The 20,660-nt window shown below is 33.0% G+C and overlaps 2 protein-coding genes across 7 annotated transcripts; one reads left to right on the forward strand and one right to left on the reverse strand.

The window, feature by feature from the left end:
- The first annotated feature begins 3,878 nt into the window (after positions 1 to 3,878).
- Positions 3,879 to 8,209, forward strand: LOC132607605 (uncharacterized). Of its 3 annotated transcripts, none has more exons than XM_060321674.1 (3): positions 3,879 to 4,379; positions 6,417 to 6,541; positions 6,642 to 7,666. In XM_060321674.1, exons 1-3 carry the CDS (start codon positions 3,986 to 3,988, stop codon positions 6,690 to 6,692), a joined length of 570 nt encoding a protein of 189 aa, XP_060177657.1. In that variant the 5' UTR covers positions 3,879 to 3,985; the 3' UTR covers positions 6,693 to 7,666. The 3 variants fall into 3 exon arrangements, with proteins under 3 accessions (XP_060177657.1, XP_060177658.1, XP_060177656.1); XM_060321675.1 differs by having other exon boundaries at positions 3,880 to 4,379; positions 6,653 to 7,666; XM_060321673.1 differs by lacking the exon at positions 6,642 to 7,666 and adding an exon at positions 7,673 to 8,209 and having other exon boundaries at positions 3,888 to 4,379.
- Positions 8,210 to 8,842: 633 nt separating this feature from the next.
- LOC132607606 (ABSCISIC ACID-INSENSITIVE 5-like protein 2) lies at positions 8,843 to 13,091 on the reverse strand. Of its 4 annotated transcripts, none has more exons than XM_060321677.1 (5): positions 12,748 to 13,091; positions 12,556 to 12,588; positions 11,222 to 12,414; positions 11,069 to 11,140; positions 8,843 to 9,264 (listed from the first exon to the last, which is right to left on the reverse strand). In XM_060321677.1, the coding sequence occupies exons 3-5, from the start codon at positions 12,035 to 12,037 to the stop codon at positions 9,184 to 9,186; spliced, it is 969 nt and encodes a 322-aa protein (XP_060177660.1). In that variant the 5' UTR covers positions 12,038 to 12,414; positions 12,556 to 12,588; positions 12,748 to 13,091; the 3' UTR covers positions 8,843 to 9,183. The 4 variants fall into 4 exon arrangements, with proteins under 4 accessions (XP_060177660.1, XP_060177661.1, XP_060177659.1 ...); XM_060321678.1 differs by having other exon boundaries at positions 11,222 to 12,302; positions 12,556 to 12,634; XM_060321676.1 differs by having other exon boundaries at positions 12,556 to 12,634.
- Positions 13,092 to 20,660: the final 7,569 nt, after the last annotated feature.

The following is a 20,660-nucleotide window of genomic DNA, read 5'->3' on the forward strand; positions in this document are numbered from 1 at the left end:
ATATGTTTAGATGAAAATTTTCTTTTTATTATTCATGTACTTCTAAAATTTAGTATTTAAAATGTATCGTTAGTTAATGAAAATGTGCTGTTAATACAACTCTCTATGTCAAAATGATGTAATAATAAACGGTAAATCTTTGGCATCCCATTTTTTGGTAGACAAAGATACCTTAAAAAACAACATATTTTTGTCCTACCTATTATATTTAGCTGATTTACGTTGGTTTCATTGTTAGGGTTAGAAATGTTCCATTTAGGCATAAAAACTTGAGATTACGTTGATTTATGTTTGGCGATTTATAAGGTAAATTTCAGAATGCAATTTAAGCTAACATCATCTTCCAAATCATCCTATATCTCAATTAGAACACATATAAATTGCATGTTACATATCATTTTACATATTTAAAATTTTTCATAAAAATTATAAACTAAGGGGTCGTTTGGTTGGTGGGATGTAATACACAAATCTTCTATATTCTATATGAGATAGAGTACAAATGGTGCAATAAATAAACCTTGGACTAATTGATACCCATAGGCCATAAACAAACGCAAGATAAAATAATCTCATATTTTATCACACAATTATTATCTTTATCTCACCAACCAAATGATATTTTTTCTTCACCAATAAAAAGAAGGCTTAATGCATATGCGGCCCCCTAGACTTGTTCCTTTTTTCCATTTTGGCACCTCAACTTAGTGTTGTTCCTATTAAACCCCTGAACTCATCCTCAAGAGTGTCTATCAAACACAATCTAATTTACATAGTATTTCATCTTCAATGTAGCAACATGCTAATCTATATTCTAATTTAATTATGTCATCTTTTAGCTAAGATTAGTAGCAATTGAGAGGATAAAAAAGAGTAGCTCTTAATTAAGCTAGCAATGGAAGAGCATAATGTCACACCCCAACCTTGGTGAGGCGTGATTGGCACCCAGCACCTTACGGAAACTGAGCGAACCAACTGATAACTCGCATCCTCTATGTCTCAAACGGCAAAATAAGGCCAAGAAGGCCAACTATGAATATAATATCATGCGTACGTATATATACAATGAGCCTGCGACGTCCATATATCCACTAGCAAAACATAACTGAGCTGTACACTGGAATGCAAAGCCTCTATGAACATGACTGAAGTACACAAGTCGGGACAGGGCCCCCGACATACTCTCTTGTCACAAAAATACATATACAACTCAGACTCGGCAATGCTCCAGGAAGAAATGGAGCACACCAATCAAAACTGGTACCTGAAAGCAGCCTACTGCGGAAGATCCTTGTCCCGTCTGTCTATACCTGCGAGCATGAACGCAGCGTCCACAAGAAAGGACGTCAGTACGAATAATGTACCGAGTATGTAAGGCAGAAATGTAACATAATCAACATATGCTTCAAAGAAAGAGGATAAGAATCAACTTGTCACTTCTGACTTACCGATGAGAATCTAGTACGCATGTCTCTTAATACTCTCATATCTTTAACTGCATCTATGGACAATACTGTATCTCTAACTTACTTACTGTCCTAGTGTTAACTGCGATCAGTGGTAACTGCCCAACCGGCCATAGCACGGTGGTAACATTTGTCCTACTGGTCGTAGACCAGTGGTAATTATAATCAACATCATAACTAAACTTCTACAAGTAATCTCTATACACTTCCCGTGGTCATCACTTAACCCGTAGGGTCTATATAATCACAAAAGACTTATAAGCACAACTCAGGCCATTAGTACTTCTTCCCACTTGACTAGGCCGTAACCAAATCCTAAGATACAACATGAACCTCTCTTCGAACATTAAGTACCTCATTAGAGATCTTCTGCTAGCATTCTATTCATGTCCTATAAAATATCCCTTAAGAACCTGTTTCTAAACTCGTTGGATTATTATTATGGAACCGTCATCATGAACACGTCTCACCTTGAAGGAACAAAGTCATAAGATGAGATCAACATCAATGAATAACATCAATAGCCATGAAACAAGCTCAAGGATATCACAAGAACATCGGGAACTGTAAGCTTTGGTACTTTTAGAAACGAGGTTATTGAAGATGTCATATATAGGTTCACAACAAAGGAATCATGCCTTAAGAAAGAAAGGTTTAGCCTTAACATACCTGAAAGCTTACTTTCCAATTTTCCAACTTACCTCTTGTCTTGCAATCTAGTTATGATCGTCCGTAGTCTCGTAATCTACATATAAGACCATTCATACTATTTTTAGGCATACCATCATACACTTATCTCATGCCTTTAATTAAAATCCATTTAAAATCTGCCGAAATTCGAGTAACATCTCCCCTGTTTATATGCCTAGCCCGAAATCACAATCCAGCAACCAACAACAATACCAACATCAACAACATCATTTCCAACACCATCATGTTCCATAAACATCCCACACGATGTTTTCCAAGTTCCACAACTAACCAACTCGTTATACGACTATTTAACAACTTTATATCCGTAAATAAACCGAAACTAACATTAATAAGAAGAGATTCATACCTTACTCCCGTTAATATTGCAATATCTTAATTTTTCCCCTTGAACTTGAGCCAAAACTCGTCGCTATACGATTTTATAATCACAACTATACGCTGTTCGGACTTAAATCCGAAGATTTCACTTAATTTGGGCTAAAATTCTATGGATGGAAGTTGGGGGATTATTCTAGAGATTTTGGGATATTTTGAGAGGTGTTTGGATGAAAAATGAGGGGTAAAACCTCTTTTACAAGGTTCTAAAGTCGGTTCGAGTACTGTAGCAGATATTGTAGTAGTATTGTAGCAGCGCGGCTACTGTAGCAATTCGGTTACTGTAGCGCGCGTTTCTGCTCTGTCAGCCTAACTTGTAACGTCCATAATTCTTTACTCCAATGTCATATCGACGAGCGGTTTATTGCGTTGGAAACTAGACTCGACGAACTTCATTTTAAGCTTTTGAAACACCTTAAAAATCCTAATTTACTAATAGATATACCCCTCCAAAGTTGACCCAAAATTCTGTCAATGTCCAAATTGTCGACAAACTTATTTTCTTCGATTTGCTTGGTCCCGGAACCTTCCGAAACTCTCCATACATGACATTTATCATTAATCATACTTGAAAATAGTCATGTCCTTTGGTTCCAAGGTTGTCCTTCCCGGTTACGACTTACGAGATCGTAATTCATCCTTTACTCATACAATATACTTAATAATGCTTCGTTCCTCATAATCTAAAGTTGCTTTACTTAGCCATAGCTCAACATACTTACGTTCAAATTTAATAAGTGCTTCTTTGAAAGTACGGGGTGTAACACAGAACCAGCAGAAACCGACACATCCATGACCTAAAGAGTAGCTTACCGCATGTCTAAAATATTTCTCCACCTTCATTTCCCTAATTTAATTTCTGCTTCTAATAAAAATCAGATTTAATGGGTTTGATAGACACATTTAAGGATGAGTTCAGGAGAAATAATGAGGTGCCAAAATAGGGGAAGTTTAGGGGGCCGCATATGCATTAAGCCTAAAAAGAATTATACACTAGTGGTCGTTTGGTAAGTAGATAAAATTATATCTCTTGGGACTAATTTATCCCATCTAGGAGATGGATAAAATAATCTCAGGATTAAAATGATAAGATGGATATCTCATCTTTAAGTTTGAGATAGACTTTATATTTTATTTGGTACTAGATATAAATTTATTCCAGTATAAATTTATACCTTCTGTCAAATATGATACCAAAATTAATCTCACAATTAATATTGAGATATCCCAGCTAATACCGTGTACCAAACGACCCTAACAGAGTTTGTTCAGGCAAAAATGTAGTACATTATTATGGGAAAAGAATTGAAAAGACAGGTGCAAAATTCAAAGTAGTAGTAGGGAAACTCGACTGCTCATTCTTCAGGCCAGACATAGAAGAGAATAATGTACAAAATAATAACAAAAAGGTGAGAGTGTGTGAGAGAGAGATGGCAAATCCAAGAAGGACATCATTTTCCCCTTCGGGTAACCACAACCACCCCCAACTCCCAATCTCCACCGCCACAAACCCATTTCAGAATCAGAGCCAAATCTCAACATTGATGAACTCTCTCAAATCTTTCCTAAAGAAACCCCATGCTTTCCCTTTTCTCCTTTCTCTCTTCCTTTTCCTCACGTGGGTTTCCCTGAGATTCCAACGTACTTCTACCCCTCAGAGAGAAGAGTGGCATGCCAAGGTGGTTCAATCTGCTGGAGAGTCGTTTCAAGAAGATGAAAAAGCTAATCTTGTGAGGTTTCCAGCTTCCTCTGCTTCTATTGCCAAAGACAAACGTGGATGGTTGCTCAACCCCATTTCCCTAGCTCTTGATTCTGCCATTTCAGGTTTCACTTTCTCTTTCTTTCTTAAAATTATGTTAATGCCTGAAGATATGTATTTTGTGGATTAGCATCTCCAGGTCCTTTGATGGGCATAAAAATATAGTCTTGGTAGCAACCACCAAAAAAACAGAACTTGGGTTATTTCTCATCGGCTGAACTGATAAAGAGTCATCAAAAGCAACAAGGAAAACTGAGCATTTTTGGTCAGGCAACTAGTTAGAAACACCCAGACGGCAACTAAAGTTTATTTTTTTATTTTTTTTTAACTGATAATATACATAGCTTCTTCTGAAGTGAAATGGATATTAAGGATTTATATAGCCTAGCCAGACTATTACCTATTTGGAAAAAGAAAAAGAAAAAAAGCTTAGTTGATTGATTGTGCAAAATACAAGTGTCAGAAATTTAAGGAAATGTGCAAGTCTCGAATTGATTTTCTTGTAAAGATCAGGAGGCTAATCATGTGAGGATCTGAGCTTCCTCTTCCATTGTTACCAAAGATAAGCGTGGGTGGTTGCTCTCTTTTTTTTTTTTTTTTTTTTTAACAATTTTATTACCAATTTTCCAGAAAGTTACAGTTTGTAGAGGGAGGGGATAGCCTGGCCCTCTAGATTACCTTGTGGATCTGATGCAAGCAATCAGTCCTTACTAATTTGAGGAAAATGAGACTAAAAACAACATCAGTTCCAACCTATAGTGGTAATAAAGCTAAAAAGGTCATGGTGGCTCCACTCTAAGCACACACGGTCTTTTTCTCCTGACTTGGAAGGTTGGTAGTTGCCATCTGTTGATGTTAAGTAAACCTTTGATTTGTCTTGGCATTGTATCAAAACTAGTGTAGATGTGTGTCTCTTGTAGTTGATGACTTAAAGAAGCTAGCTTGTCCGCAACTTGATTGGCTTCCCGAAAGCAATGTTGAATGGTAATTCCTCTCCCTTGAATCAGCCTTTGGATATTTGAGATTGTTTCAGCAATTCTCCATGGAACTGTCCAGTCTCCTTGAGTGCACTTCTGTATGAGTAAAGAGTCAGTTTCTCCCACAATGAACGACATACCCTGCTCTATACACCATTGCAGTCCAAACAATAAAGCATGAGCCTCCGCCCTGTTGCTATTTCCTTGGCCAAGTGGAAGGCTGTATGCCATCAAAGTTTTTCCAGTAGAGTCCCTCACTACTTCTCCTCCTCCACAATTGCCATTTATGCAGCTTCCATCACTGTTGACTTTGACGAAAGGGATAGATGGCTTCATCCATAACACTCTTTTGTAGCATATTTCCACTAGTTTGAGGTTAAACAACTTGCATATGTCCTCCCAAGTGTTCCCCACTGCAACCCCTTTGAAGTGAGCTTTCATAATTTGCACAATGTTAAATGTAATTAAGCTTTTAGACCTCAGAACTGAAGGTTTTTCATTGCCAAACTTGTTAGCACATCTCGACCTTCACAACTCCCAAACGATGATATTTTATCTTGCCCTTGATTTAGGAAGCTTCGTTCTCTCTTTGTCTTTCTCTCTCTAATTAATGCATAAAAGACCTATAATTTCTTGGAGTCCATGCGGGCTTAGCGAAGAACAAAATGTTATAAAAGCAAAGAACGCATGCAGGAAATACAAACTAGTCGGGATTAAGGTATATTTGTTTAGTGTGAGATTCAGAAATTCTTTAGTCTTAGAGAACCCCCAATTTGCTTTAAAGGAGAAATTTTTGGGTATTCGAATGAAAGGATCCAAATAGAGGACTAGATATAGAAGATCCGTGTAGCTTACTCCAACTAGTTTGGGATTAACGTATAGCAGTTGTAGTTGTTGTAATGTTAAAAAATTATGAAAATGTGAAAGTTCAGAATTGGAGTACAGAGGGGAAAGTAGATGGTGTTTCCTTTCCCTTTTACCCTGATTTAAGTTATTACTTAACTGCAAGATGAATTTAAACAATTCTTTCTAAAAAAGGTAAAGAAGAAGATGATTTTAACCAATTTTATTTGTCATTCTTCAATTGATTCTCCTATTGACAGAGGGAAGTTATACTTGCTGCAGGTGGGGCAGCAAGTTGTGCTTCAGTTCATTTGGGTGAGATCAGATCTGGTGGTCTTAGAGGCAACCACAGACACCACACATGCAATGAGACATTTGTTATTTGGGGAGCTAAGACAGTATTCCGGGTATGTTTTTCCTCTTTGTAATTTCAAATGCTTTTACAATTCTACCTATCTTAATAATTGGTGAGTTACTTTAGATCCTTCCATTTACTATGTTTATCAGTTTATCTGTAGGGAAACATATTTTTCAGTTGCACATAATCCAGAAACATGAAGAAATTTGAAATGTTGGTGTTACATAAATGAATTTGATTCCATTGTAGTCCCTGCAACGCGATGTATTTACCTGGGGTAGAAGAGATAAGTATCTTGCTTATAATTGCTTTTGGATGAACTGTGCAATGATTAGGAAATGAATTTAGTACAAATGTGTCAAACAAACTGTCTGCTCCGCAGGCTCTTCAGGAATCTTACATTTTAGATGCTGTCACTAGTCCAGTGTATTTTTGTAGTTTTCCCATGTTTTCAAGTAAAGGAAACACTGTCAGACCTTGCACATTACTTTGTATGCCAAAGTTACACTCGTGGAAGTGACTTATTCTGATGGGGTGTATTTCTTGAAGTCAACCCTAAGCCATAATCAAGCTTTCTTTCAAGTTCTTCAAGATCTTCGTAGTCTAGCAAAAACTTGCTCAAGTTTATTTGTTCCCAGTAAGCCATAATCATTTGCTTTTTGTAATTACATTTTTCAGTACCTAAGATACATTTTGAAGACCATGAGTGTGGGTGATTGGTTTTATGTCTCTAATCCTTCCCACCCTCTTTTCTATTTCCTTCATCCAATTTTTGGGGTTCTCTATATTTATAGTCTCTCTTTACTCACCATTGAAGCAAGCATTCTGCTCATGCTTTGGAAGTGTTCAATGTGTCAATTTTTGCAGCTAGCTCCTCTAAAACTTCCAAAGCATGATTTGCTGCTTATTCATTATTTCTGAATCAAATGAAAGGGAAATGAAGATTAAATAAACAATTATAGCTACTTTTCAAAAGAAAAACCAACTATAGCTATTAAATCATCTCATCTATTACTATTACATTTCCCATAGAATTGTCCTTTTGAATGAGTAATCATGTTTTCCTTTAGAATTGTTTTTTTGAATGAGTAGTCATGCTTTCCTTTCCTTTCTTATGGGTTAGGGTTGCAAGTTGGTTATATATACCCCTCCTTCTCTTGATTCGCTAACTCTTTTACAGGTGGAAAATGATGCGGTAAAAAAAGGTTACGCGGAAGTAATAGTTGGTGCAGATGAAGTTGCTGTTGCAGTCAGCCCCCTTGGAACTGCTCATGCTCTAGTAAATGTTGATCCTGTGCAAACTACTTACTTCATGGGGTGCCAGGATAGTATAGTAAACTACAATGGCTCAACAACTGACTTTAATGTATGGAAAGATCTATAGGTTTCCATTGTTATATTCTCATGGTTACTCCAATAAGGTAACTGAAGTTTAATGCGTCCACATCGAGCTGGGCCTTTTCTTGCCAGGCTTTCAAGATAAAGGTTTTAAAGGGTGTGAATTAGTTTAGCTAGTGTAGATCAGGACACACTATGTACATAAGGCATATATGTTATCCATTGGCCTTCTTTCTTTCTTTCGTTTTTTTTTTTTTTTGTTTTGTGTTTTATGACAAAAAGATGTAAGCTCAGGTATATCTCTACAGGATACAGCTTGCCCGTCCTCTGCAGCCTTTACATATGAAAGCAGTTTTTTGAACTCTTGAAATTTAGCAAATGTGCATGTTCAAAGATTTTGCTCGTATAGTAGTTGCAATTTTTGCATTTGCATCTATTTTCAAAGCCTTTCCCCTTTTTTAGACTAATATTTACACAAATTAAAATCATTATGTGTTATATGATGAAAGGGTGTATGTAAAACTAATCCAACTTGTCGAATATAATGGGACAAAGGAACTGTGCATGGATGATCTTGCATAGGGATTAAATAGTAAGAAAATAATACTCCTACTTAACAAAGTGTGCTTTTGTTATGTAAATTAGTACTTTTTAAAAGTCTTTTTTTTCGTGATGAGATCATTGCTTGATGTTCTGTTGCTGTCGAATGAAAGCAAGCAATTTATGATTTAACCTCTCGAAAGAAAAAAAAAAGGTAGCAGTATTTGGAGCAAATGAAGCAATTGGAAGTCAAATGATTGTAATATCTAAAAAACATAAGCTCTGCCAGCCAATTCAACAACCATTTACATTTATGGAGTCAAAACAATATGCATTAATAGGGAACCTCCATTTTTTAGAATCTCATGGTTAAACTATCCCAAGTTTGATTCAGCAAAGCAGTGGCGTATTCGAGTATTTTAAGTTAAATGAAGCAAAAGCAGTCAAAATCACACAAGGAAAAGAATGGGGAAAGAAGAAAATGAGTCACTTGATTCTTAAACGGAGACCGAGTCCAGGCTGTTTTATGGCCTTCGTATCTACTAAACGATGACCCTAAACTATATATGTCTCTCATTTTCTAGACACATAAACTGTGAAAAAAAACTACCAAAACCATGTTTTCAGTTCCCAAACTATTAAACTTCACATACAAGGACACATTACATATGAGGGGGAGTACACATCGACTATGAATCACTTGGAGAGGTTACCAAGGCAGTCTCCTGAACAAGTATGTTGAGAAAGAAGCACTAGTAGCTGTTGAAATTTTCAATGACATTAAAAAGCACCATTCATATACATGAAGTTATCTCAGATAGGGCCTGAACTTGTTCTGCGGAGCTGATACTTAGGCTCTGGAGGTGGAACACTTGGTAAAATATTCTCAATCTCCTGCAGATAAAACCATATTAAACAGGTTAACTCTGAAAGTGAATGCCGAGTGCTGACCCTCATAGGAACTGAAGGGAGGCAACTACCTCTGAAAATTGTCAAGAGACAACTCGACTACAAAAAAAACTACTTTGCTATTTGAGATAATGACATTTGCAGTTTGCCATGTCAGCACTTGTGACTTATTCAGAAGCATTTGAAGGAGTAAACACAATCCAAATTAACACAAACTAAAAAGTTGGCATGGCCAAGCATAAGTCTTACCTACACATCCGACAAGTTTATGTAACTAAGTAATGAGTCTTTGAATGACCAAGTATTTTAAATATCCAAAGCATTTCTTTATTTGGCATGATATGGGGCTAGTTCTATTTGGTTAGGAATTCCTATAGCCAAACCAAAAGCATAAATACATTGAGAGTCAGAAGGTAAGTTTTTCTCTTTTCTGTGGTTGCTTATTTTCTCTTTTGTGAATCTGCATCGCAATAATATACAAGGAAACAATCCAATGAGATTCACAAAGTTAATTGTTCGGATGATCCTCGTAATTATTTATAAGTTTAAGAAAGTGTTTTCAATTTTACCCATAATACAGAGATAGATTTGAAGTGCAGCAAGCTGCAAGAGATGGATAGCCCAAGTAAAGAGGGGTCCTTACATCTATCAGTTTCATGTACCATTTTGGTCTAAATAAAGCATAAAGTGCACTTCAGGTGGAAGATGAGGTAAAGCCTAGAACTTTGCCTGAAGGACTAAACAAAAGAAGAAGTTAAGTGTGTGAAGTTCTTCACTCATCAACCTCATCAATTGCCCTCTTTAAATCAATGGGAACTCCAAAGGGAAAAATTTAACCCGACCTTCTACTTATACTGGATACTTAAGAAACTAACAATAACTGCAATCTAGAACCATATCTTAGAGTGTAGCTGGATATTTAGCTTAAAAAAGTTGAACTTTCTGGCTGGATCTTTTAGCAGCCAATAGTGTTTTTCCTAGTCAATACTTTCACAGAGCAACATCAAACTTGCAGTTACAAAACTAGTAGGTGCTTTTACTTTCTGATTCTCCCAACTCACTAAATGTATCATTAAACAGAGAATTAGCTTAAAGCCTCATGGACAACAACAAAATAAAATAGAAAATACGAATGAGAAAACCATTTGTATTGCAGAGAAAAAATAGATTGAAGACAGCTCCTCTTCTCAATGGCCTTCATATCATTTCAACTAGGTAATGGGAAATTCAATAAAATGATTAGATAATGAAAACATTTTAGAAGTCTAATGAAGATCTTTTTTTTTTCACACCTACAGTAACTTTGACATACTTTCATCACAAGACAACAACCACTTGTTAATATAAAGGCTATGCTGATTGATTAACCATCTTAAGGGAAAAAAATGAAACAAAAGGAGAAGGCATGAATCACCAAGTATTCCTTCTGTCTATAAATGATTTAAAACATTTTGTTTCACTGTGAAGGAAAATATCACGTCCAATTAAAGATTTAGCCAATGAACTTAGAGAGCAACTTTCAACAATCGATAGACCAGATTCAGTGAGAGATTCTTCCACAGAGAATCAAAGAGAATCTACAACTGTATGAAGAAAATGATATCGCACCGACAAATTTGCCTATATGTTTCCTCACGTGTTAAGGTTGTGGCTTACTTAGTGCACATTGCCATTGCAAAATCATGCTAATGACAGGAAAGATGTAATTATGACATACCTCGAATATCTTTAGAAGAAATGCAAATGAGTGCTGAATCATGCATGATTTATTTTAATTTGCAAATCCTACCTTCTGTCGCTTAAGTCTTTCATTCTCCTCTTCAAGCCGTGAAACCTTGTTCTCTAATTCCTGGGTGTAAGCCTGTCAATCAGAAGAGTAAAATTTCACTGGCACAGAGATGATAAAGTACATCCAAAAGATATGCAAAATAATTAAAATCACCTGCTTTCTTGCTCGTGACCGAGCTGCAGATTCCCTATTTTTAATCATCCTCTTCTGCCTCCTTTCGACACCCTTTTCGATCACATCATCTGGAGCAACTCGCTTTCTTCCAGATGTTTGTGTGTCTGATAATGTTCCCATTAAATGCGATGGAGACATAGCCACCTGAGTTTCATGATAAGGTGCATCGATAATTGGGTTAGCAACAAGAGGTAAAGGCTGTTGAACTGGATGGCCTGGCATAAAAGCTGGTAGAATATTCTGCTGCTGTTCTGGTGCCTGATGCATTGGCGGGGTTTGATAATGTGGCCACTGAGCTTGTTGCGTCAACGACATTGAATCAACCCCTGAAACTAAACCAGAAATTCTCTTGCCTTGGGTCGATTCAGCAATAACTCCAGCCTTGACCAAGAAATCCTCCAGAGTTATCTCACCTAAAGTAAGTTGCCTCTCCTGGCTTCTCTTATCAACGCTATCTATTTTTACCCCCTGCTGAATATCTTGCCACACCTCATCGACAGTCTTCTTGCTGAGATCCCTGGACATAGTAATGCTTGATTGTCGCTGCAGAGAAGCCCCGTGCTCCACTGCCACGTAATCATTTCCCCCTAGTTCTTGGCTAGCCTCAATAGTCCATACAGTTTTAACAAACTCATCAAGATTCATGCTATTGAGTGGTTTCCCACAATTCCCCAATTGATTTCGAACTTCATCAAGAGTGAGCTTGTACAGTGATCCTTGCCTAGCCAAAGCATTTGGCTTTGCTTCTTTTACACCCCCACCACCCCCCTGAGATCCCATCCCACGAGTTACCATTCACCAGTACTTAATATATACTCCCACTCAACTGATCAATCAACCAATCCAGAAATCAATTTCAAACCCCTCTATTCACCACACCAAAAGCTAAAGTCCTAATCTTGAAATGCAAAGCCCCATGATTCACAGCTAGCAATCAACCAATCCAGAAATCAATTTCAAACCCCTTTATTCACCTTAAGAAGAACGAAGTTCACAAAGCCCAATGATTCACAACAAGCAATCAACCAATCCAGGAATCAATTTCAAAACCCTTTATTCACTGCAAAAAGAACTAAAGTTCTAATCTTGAAAATGTGCAAAGCCCAATGATTCACAACGAAGGACATTTGTTCCACGAGAACCCCACAGAAAAAAAGAAAATTTATCACTCCCTACCATAAAAGCCATGCAACAGAGATTCAGAAGGAGAGATTTGGGAATGGCAACATATAGGAAAAAAAGGGGGGGGGGGGGGGGGGGGGGGGGGAAACAGAAAACAGATCAAGTCCAAGAAATGGTGGAGAACATCATACCAGTAAATGGAAGAATCAGTCAGAATCCATTAGCTTGCATGCAGCAACATTCACCCACAAGAGAACAAAAACCCAGAAACTGAAACTCAATTTCAGGAGAAAACAGATACAGAAAGTAGTATAAATATTAATATTGAATACACAAGTAGACCCAGAATCCTATGTATAAAAATGGATATCCAAGACCATTACCAGAGAAGAAATTCAAGAAAAATCAGCCCTTGGTTTCATCAACTGCACTAGTACAATTTATCACTGGCCCCCTTTTTCTTGTAAAGTTTTTGGCTTTATTTATCAACAGTTTTAGAGCTTCTGTTACACCTGAGAGCTAACATGCAACCTTTTTTGTCCTCTTTTTGGTCAGACACAACCAAAAAGAAGTTGTAAACCATTCAGTGATTACCAGGTACTCTAGCATTAATAAATTAATGCTGCAGTTTAGTTTTGCAAAAAGATTATGAATTTACGTGCACCATAATTTGGACAATACATTCACCCCTGAGTGGGTTAGGATTTAGGAATAAATGAGTACTAAGGATTCATGTATTCACACTTTTATTAGTTTAAAGTTGAAATTGTTGATTGATTAGTGCACATATAAATATAAAAAATAGAATTGAGCATATTTATTCAGACAAAAGAAAAGAGGGGAATATATTAGAACGATTCCCTTGTTTAGAAGGTTTAAATTTTTTGTCCCATCTGAAATAATCTTGCTAAGTACTTTGGTAACAGCAATAATTGGAGCCTAGACATATTCAACTTAATTTAAAGAAAAGTGTTACGTTTATTTGATTGGAGATGCTAAAAAAATTATTTGTCCCTCGTTTATATCAAAGGCAGAAGGGTCTAGGACCCTCAACTTATCGATTTTTATTCAGTATACACTTAAATTTTACGTTGGCCTAATTACCCTTAAACTTGAAAATATGATAAGCACGACCCCCTAGACGCTGACAACCCATGGAGGTTTTTGTCCATGTGGCATTTTTTAAAGGATAAAATATATATTTTTTACTTTTTAATTTTAACAATTATTTGAATCATCTTTGTCGAGCCAAATCTGTAAAAAAAGAACTTGAAAATATTTTGACTATAATTTTTTTTATTTGCCGAAAGATAATGATATTCTAATCAAGTTATTTTTATATATTTGGCCAGGAAAAGAAGAAATACACAGTAAGAACAAATAATCATTGAATCTAAAAAAGAAATCAAATAAAATATTAATCAAATATTTTATGAATTTGACCCGAAAAAAATAATGCACAGTTGAAATAAATAGTACTTGCATGAAAAGAAAAATACACAATACTTTTGCAAAAAATACATCGTCTAAACTTCATTACTTTTGCTAAACCTTATTTTTATTTGAATAAAATAAATAGAATTTCAAGTTGAAACTTTCAACTAAGTTATTTAGATTTGGATCCGAAAAATGAAAAAAAATACATAGCTAAAATAAATAATCATCATATCGAAAAAGAAAAAAACACAATTTGGATAAAATATGCAATGTATATTAAGAAAAAACAATAAGAAATACAATTGGATCAAATAAAATCATTATATTGATTATGTGGCAATTAATAGTTGAAAAATACGTCATTTGGAAGCTGATTTTTTTATTTTTCACCCATCCACGTGCCTAAAAGAGAGTGTATCCACACTCTTTGTCACATCAGCGTCTAGGGGGGTCCAGACTATCTTATTTTCAAGTTGAGGGCGGTAATTAGGCCAACGTAAAGTTTAAATGTACATTAAATAAAAATCGACAAGTTCGGGGGGTCCTAGACCCTTCTGCCTATATCAAACAATGCTATCTTATCATGATTAAATCATATATTAACGTAAAAATATAAATTAATAATTTAGTGATAGAGGTGATATGTGAAGACTTGTATTCTGCATTCATTTTTAAAAAAGAAATTCTTAGGATAACTATTCAAATTTAAGTACATTACTCTCATTTCGAAAAACATTATGTACTCTCACTGCCTAAAAAAATAACCCCACGCCATTTCATGAAATAGAAGCTTGAGGTTTTTCAGTCATGTCTTCGTTAACCCCAAACATCAGTCATGTCGTAAAAGTATATTATTTGTCTTTGTTATGTGCCGTTATTTGTCTTTGTTATGTGCCATTGTCTCTTATTAATACTAGATGGCCTATGCACGTGCTGCGTACAGGCCCAACACTTTGAATTATAGTGTATTTATGTGTAAGTAATTGTGTTTGAATAGTGATAATATATATATATATATACACCATGTTCAAAACACGATTAATATAATATTGTAGTTTGTGCTCCGTATCTAAAACTTTATTATATTCGTGTTTGCTATGAATACAAAGTCGGCAAAAATTTATTAATACTTTTTAAAAGAGAAGACTTATTTAAAAGGAAACTATTTTCCTCTCTTTGAGATAAAATAATAGCAATATTTAAGCATCAGTTAATACTTTCAATTTTAATTTGATGCATTTAAAGGTGTAAAATACTTATTATTTTTTATCAAATATTGATTTGGATAATTCTAATTCAAATTATTAAATTAATTTTACATCTTTAAAATGAAACAAAGTAGAAATTGATTTTCTATTTAAACGAAGAAATACTGTTTTTTAATTTTTGGTAAATGATCTCAGTTTAGCTCATTTTACTTGTCATGTTGTTTTTGCATGATTTTTTAAGGAAACGTCAATTAGAATTATAATTTGACTAATTTATCTTATTTATTATTTGATCTTCATTTGATATTAATCTCTTTTCACATTTATTAGAGTAAGAATAAAAATGAAAAAGTTATTAAGTTCTATCTTATTTTAAAATATAAATATTTTAAGTATATTTATTTTAGTAAACATAACAAATAAATGACATGGCGGAATAGCAAATACAGCAGTTAAATATCTAGATTAGATATCAGGCTAATATAAGAAAAGAAAGGAAATTATATGTATTTGACTACTTAGCCTTTTGAAGAAAAGCAATAATATGGGGTCCATGTTTTTTGCTCTGCAATAATTTCATTTGCTTCCACTAATGGGTTGATATGCATATGGCAATGAATCCACTACTATTGACTTGATGGGGATACTTTGGGAATTACATGAATATTGTTTGATTTTTTAATATACGGGTGAACGTTTTTTTTTTTTTTTTTTTGACATTGCTTGTTTTTTTAATATGGGGTTTACTTTTTTTTTTCATGAGTTTGGAGAGGGTGGGTCCACTTTTTGTTTATGAGTTTGGAGATGGTGGGGTCCACTTTTTTTTCCCTTTTTTTTTTTAAATATTGCTTGGTGTTTTTAGTATGGGGTCCACCTTATTTTTTTTTAAGAATGACTGACGACGAAGCATGGGTAAACCGATGCTTCTATATAGTAGAAAAATAGAAATATAATAAAGTATTTCTATCTACTTTTTAGAAGAGTTGGTAATATAAAATATAAAATGTCATTTTTTTTCCCTTAAATTAAAAAGTGGGCGGGACCACAAATGATTTTTTTGCCCTTAAATAAAAAAGTGGGACCAAAGGACGGACGATGATCTTACTTATAAACCGGCTCTCCTATATAGTAGTAAAATATAAGTATTTTCAGTAAATTTATTTCAGTAAACATAACAAATAAATAACATGGCGGAATAGCAAATACAACAGTTCAATATCTAGATTACATCTCAGGCTAATATAAAAAAAAAATTATATGGTTTGGTTACTTAACCTTTTGAAGAAAAGCAATAATATGGAGTCTATGTTTTTTTACTGTACAATAATTTCATTTGCTCCCACTATTGGGTTGATACGCATGTGGCAATGAATCCATCATTATTGATTTAATGAGATACTTTGAAAATTACATAAATATTGTTTGATTTTTAATATTGGATGCACTTTTTTTTGACATTGTTTATTTTTTTAATATGACATTCACTTTTTTTTAAAAATTGCTTGATTTTGTTAATATGGGCTCATTTTTTTTTTCCATGACTTTGGAGATGGTGGGTTCCACTTTTTTTTTTTTTAATGTACTGATGAGGAAAAAGTAGCCAACCGGCTCTTCTATATAGTTACTAGACGGCAGCACGGGCCCAACACTTTAGATTATAATATATCTCTATATGTGTAGTTGTGTTTAGATAGTGATAATATATATATATATATATATATATATATACTATGTTCAAAACACGATTAATATAACATTGTAATTTGTGCTTCGTATCTAAAACTTTATTATATTCGTGTTTGCTACGAATACAAAATCGGTAAAAATTTATTAATATTTTTTAAAAGAGATGACTTGTTTAAAAGGAAACTATTTTCCTCTCTTTGAGATAAAACAATAGCAATATTTAAGCATCAGTTGATACTTTCAATTTTAATTCGATTAATTTAAAAATGTAAAATACTTTTTATTTTTCAATCAAATTTTGATTTGGATAATTCTAATTCAAATTATTAAATTAATTTTACATGTTTAAAATGAAACAAAGTAGAAATTGATTTTCTATTTAAATGAAGAAATACTATTTTTTAATTTTTGGTAAATATTCTCGGTTTAGCTCATTTTACTTGTCATGTTGTCTTTTGCATGGTTTTTTATGAAAACGTCGATTAGAATTATAATTTGACTAATTTACCTTATTTATTATTTGATATATTTTTTTACGACATGAATCTCTTTTCACATTTATTAGAGTAAGAATAAAAAAGAAAAAGTAATCAAATTCTATCTTATTTTAAAATATAAATATTTTAAGTATATTTATTTTAGTAAACATAACAAATAAAAAACCATACAATTTTTTTTATATTAGCCTGAGATCTAATCTAAATATTGAACTGTTGTATTTGCTCCAACTAATGGATTGATACGCATGTGGCAATAAATCCATCATTATTGACTTAATGGGATACTTTGAAAATTATATGAATATTGTTTGATTTTTTAATATGAAGTGCACTTTTCATTTTGGACATTATTAATTTGCACTATTTTTATGCATATATATACACTATGTTCAAAACACGATTAATATAACATTGTAGTTTGTACTCCGTATCTAAAACTTTAGTATATTAGTGTTTACTCTGGATACAAAGTCTGCACTTTTTTTTTTATATTATTTTTTTTTTAATATGGGGTTCACTTTTTTTTTTGATATTGTTTGATTTTGTTAATATGGGGTCCATTTTTTTTTCAGTAAGTTTGGAGATGGTGGGTTCCACTTTTTTTATTTTTTTTAAATTTTTTTATATCGCTTGATGTTGTTTAGTATGAGGTCCACCCTTTATGGGTGCGCGTTTTTTTTTTTACATTATTAGTTTGTACTATTTTTATGCATATAATATATATACATATACTATGTTCAAAACACGATTAATATAACATTGTAGTTTGTGCTCCGTATCTAAAACTTTATTATATTAGTGTTTGCTACGAATACAAAGCCATCACTTTTTTTTTTAACATTATATATTTTTTTTAATATGGGGTTCACTTTTTTTTTTTTTTTTTTTGATATTGCTTGATTTTGATAATATAGGGTCCACTTTTTTTTTTTCGCATGAGTTTGGAGATGGTGAGTTTCACTTTTTTTTCTTCCTTTTTTTTATTGCTCGGTGTTATTTAGTATGGGGCCACCCTTTTTTTTAAGGGATAACGGACGACGAAGCATGGGTCTAAACCCATGCTTTATATAATTTCTTTTATTTTTTATTTTTTATATTGCTTGGTGTTGTTTAGTATGGGGCCCACCTTTTTAGACATTATTAGTTTGCATTATTTTTATGCATATAATATATATATATATATATATATATATATATATATATATATATATATATATATATATATATATATATATATATATATATATATACTATGTTCAAAACACGATTGATATAACATTGTAATTTGTGCTCCGTATCTAAAATTTTATTATTTTTTTAATATGGGATTCACTTTTTTTTTTAATATATTGCTTGATTTTGTCAATATGGGATACTCTGTTCAAAACACGATTAATATAATATTGTAGTTTGTGCTCCGTATTTAAAACTTTATTATATTAGCGTTTGCTACGAATACGCACGTGGCAATGAATCCATCATTATTGACCTAATGAGATACTTTGGAAATTACATGAATATTGTTTGATTTTTTAATATGGGGTGCACTTTTTTTTTTTGACATTATTAATTTTCACTATTTTTATGCATATTAATTTGCACTATATATATATTTGAATTATGGGGCCCACAATTTTGTTTTGCACTTTTTTTTTTGACATTGTTTGTTTTTTAATATGGGATTCACTTTTTTTTTTTTTTTTTTTTAATATATTGCTTGATTTTGTCAATATGGAATACCATGTTCAAAACACGATTAATATAACATTGTAGTTTGTGCTCCGTATTTAAAACTTTATTATATTAGTGTTTGCTACTAATACGCACGTGGCAATGAATCCATCATTATTGACTTAATGAGATACTTTGGAAATTACATGAATATTCATGTAATTTCCAAAGTATCTCATTAAGTCAATAATGATGGATTCATTGCCACGTGCGTATCAATCCATTAGTGGGTGCAAATACAACAGTTCAATATTTAGATTAGATCTCAGGCTAATATAAAAAAAGAAAGAAAATTGTATGGTTTTTTATTTGTTATGTTTACTAAAATAAATATACTTAAAATATTTATCAAACAATATTCATGTAATTTCCAAAGTATCGCATTAAGTCAATAATGATGGATTCATTGCCACATGCGTATCAATTCATTAGTGGGAGCAAATACAACAATTCAATATTTAGATTAGATCTCAGGCTAATATAAAAAAAGAAAGAAAATTGTATGGTTTTTTATTTGTTATGTTTACTAAAATAAATATACTTAAAATATTTATATTTTAAAATAAGCTAGAATTTGATTACTTTTTCATTTTTATTCTTACTCTAATAAATGTGAAAAGACATTCATGTCGTAAAAAAAATATATCAAATTGAGATCAAATAATGAATAAGTAAATTTGTCAAATTATAATTCTAATCGACGTTTTCTTAAACAACCATGCAAAAAACAACATGACAAGTAAAATGAGCTAAATCGAGAATATTTACCAAAAATTAAAAAATAGTATTTCTTCATTTAAATAAAAAATCAATTTTTACTTTGTTTCGTTTTAAACATGTAAAATTAATTTAATAATTTGAATTAGAATTATCCAAATCAAAATTTGATAAAAAAAATAATAAGTATTTTACATCTTTAAATTAATCGAATTAAAATTGAAAGTATCAACTGATGCTTAAATATTGCTATTGTTTTATCTCAAAGAGAGGAAAATAGTTTTCTTTTAAATAAGTCTTCTCTTTTAAAAAATATTAATAAATTTTTACCGATTTTGTATTCGTAGCAAACACTAATATAATAAAGTTTTAGATACGAAACACAAACTACAATGTTATATTAATCGTGTTTTGAACATAGTATATATATATTATCACTATGTAAACACAACTACACATATAAAAATATATTATAATCTAAAGTGTTGAGCTCGTGCACAGCACGGACATAGGCCGTCTAATATATATATATATATATGTAACTGTCATTCCTATACACACAAGAGCATTTGGTCAACTAGCTAAAGAGTTCACTTCCCACAGCCCATGGGAAGCCCATACCCAGGATTGATTCCCCAGATAGTGGTCTCCCTTGGATATTCTTTGTTAATAATCCTCTTTTGCATTGGATATTGTGCTTTTACCCTAAAAAATTAGTATGCACAAATGAGATACCCAGGATCGATCCTGCAAGCATTCATATGGTTTGCACAACTTTGAGCACTGATCTACCACTGTAAGTTGGTTCAACAATGTTAACGTAGGTATTAGATGTTAGTCGTCATTGGTAGTTTAGCTAGCGTCTATGTTAAAATTAAAGATAATGGTACCCCGCACTCCTCAAATTCTGGATCCGCCTCTGTAGATACATCGTCATTGTAAGATGAGAAAAAAAAACTACTATCACCAAGAGGATTGCTCAGATAGTAAGTACTCTCTATCTCTAACCCGAAGGTT

Source organism: Lycium barbarum, chromosome 8 (assembly GCF_019175385.1).
Source record: "Lycium barbarum isolate Lr01 chromosome 8, ASM1917538v2, whole genome shotgun sequence".
Lineage (NCBI taxonomy): Eukaryota > Viridiplantae > Streptophyta > Magnoliopsida > Solanales > Solanaceae > Lycium > Lycium barbarum.